The 1,811-nt window shown below is 58.1% G+C and overlaps 1 protein-coding gene across 1 annotated transcript in view; it reads right to left on the bottom strand.

The window, feature by feature from the left end:
* The window catches only part of CABP1 (calcium binding protein 1), a 26,429-nt gene extending 26,127 nt beyond the window's left edge, over positions 1-302 (bottom strand). The window contains 2 exon segments of the mRNA XM_027865154.1: positions 32-190; positions 192-302. Of these exon segments, the coding sequence (XP_027720955.1) occupies positions 32-190; positions 192-302 (270 nt within the window).
* Between the last annotated feature and the right edge of the window lie 1,509 nt (positions 303-1,811).

The raw sequence follows: 1,811 nt of genomic DNA, 5'->3' as shown, positions 1-1,811 counted from the left end.
GGCCCTGGCGGGGCTCCGCGCCCGCCGCCACCGCCGAGCGTTGGGGAGCCCGGCTGCCCCCGCCCGCCGCCGCCGCCGCCGCCGCCGCCTTCAGCAGCGACGTTTTGGACTCGCTCTTGGCAATGGACGAGCTCATCGCGGCGGTGCCCGCGCTCGCATGGCCCGGCGGGGGCGGGGGCGGCGCGGCGCGGACCCCCCGCAGGCGGAGCCCGGGGCGCCCGGCGGGAGCCGAGCCAGAGGACGCGCTGGAGGCGGGCGCCGTCCCCCAGCCGCTTAAATGCGGCCCCGCCGCCGCCGCCCATGTGACAGCGCAGCCTCTGAGCCCCGAGCCCCGGGCTCTCAGCTGGCAGAGCCCAGCCGGAGGCTGGGGGCCGGGGAGGGGGGGAGGGAGGGGCCTGGGATCGGAGGCGGCTCCCACCCCAGCCCCCGCCCCCGCCGCCCCCTCCCCCCGCCCGCCCAGGTGGCCCCGCCCCACCCACCCGGGGGAGGGCACTCTCATTGGGGCTGCCCGGCGGAGCAGCCTCTTCGACTGCCCGCGAGGCCAGCCCAAGAGGGATGGTCCGCTGAGGTCGGGGACCCTAGCTCGGATCCGAGAAGGGCACTTATAGGGCTTCCTCTGCCCCACCCCTGGCAACGGGCGTCTGTGGCACCCCCCCCCTTTCCCTGCCCCGCCTCTGCTCTGCACCTGAACCCTCAGAGCCGCCTGCAAAAGCAACCCACTTATAGATTCACCTGTCCACACCGACTTTTAGAGCCAACTGGGCAGGTGCTGAGATTCTGGAATCGGAAGACTCGGATTCAAATTCCACGTCAGCTACCTATTATTTGTCTTTCACCTGTGCGACCTCGGGCAAGTCCCTTTACATCTCTGGGTCTGGGTTCCTTCATTTGTAAAAATGCAAGCAAGGGTAGAACTAATGAGATGACTTCTACACTCTAAATCCTATGATCCTGTATACGGGAGACCTGGGAGGGTGTCAGTAGAGCCAGGAAGGAGCCTTGTGGCTGGCCCTCTGCTTTACCTCTGCTGTGTGGCCTTAGACAATTTGGTTCATCTCTGTAAGCTTTGACAGTAAAGAAACTGAGGCCGAGAGAGGGTGAATGACTTGCCCAGAGTCACATGTCTTCTCATCTTCAAAATAAAGGGGGTTGATATTAAAGTCCCTAAGGAATCTTCCAGCAGTAACATTCTAGTTTATTTCTAGCAGTTCAGCTCAGTTGAATGCACAGTGGCCTAGGAAACTAGCTACCTAAAGGGCCACATGAGCAGGGAAGTGTGGGAAATTGTTCCACAACTCACCATTCCCTTCTGTTGTAAGGGATTGAATTGCATGTCATAGTAATTCGATTCCTCTGAAAAGAAAGGAAGAAGGCAGACTGCAGCTCAGCTACCCTGGTCAGTGGTTATTAGGTCTGTTCTAACAGGCAGGGTGGACAGAGTCCATTCACTCTGGGGGATGGAGTCAATCAATGTCCTGGCTGCTGCAGCACCGGTATAATCGGAGTATGTCAGGAGTAGCAGCAAATGTACATTCTACATAAAATACCTTGCTCAAATCCCTCCGGAGTTTGGATGGGCTTTTTGGGGTGTTTTAGTCCCTGCTTTCTCCAACACACTGTATGACCTTGCCAAGACTCCCATGGCACAGTGGGCTGCTTTAGTTTCTGTAAAAAGCAAGAATTTTATCACTTCATTTGTGAATATCAGAATACCAATCTGGCCCCATTGGAACTAATGAATGAGAGCCTAGATGCTTGGTCTATTTAGGAATCAGAAGACCTGGTTTTGAATTCCACATCTGCTACCTATT

This window comes from Vombatus ursinus, unplaced genomic scaffold, assembly GCF_900497805.2.
Source record: "Vombatus ursinus unplaced genomic scaffold, bare-nosed wombat genome assembly UNPS02001287.1, whole genome shotgun sequence".
NCBI classification, from domain to species: domain Eukaryota; kingdom Metazoa; phylum Chordata; class Mammalia; order Diprotodontia; family Vombatidae; genus Vombatus; species Vombatus ursinus.
The sequence above is the reverse complement of the archived record's forward strand: the minus strand, read 5'-3'. Positions and strand labels throughout refer to the sequence as shown.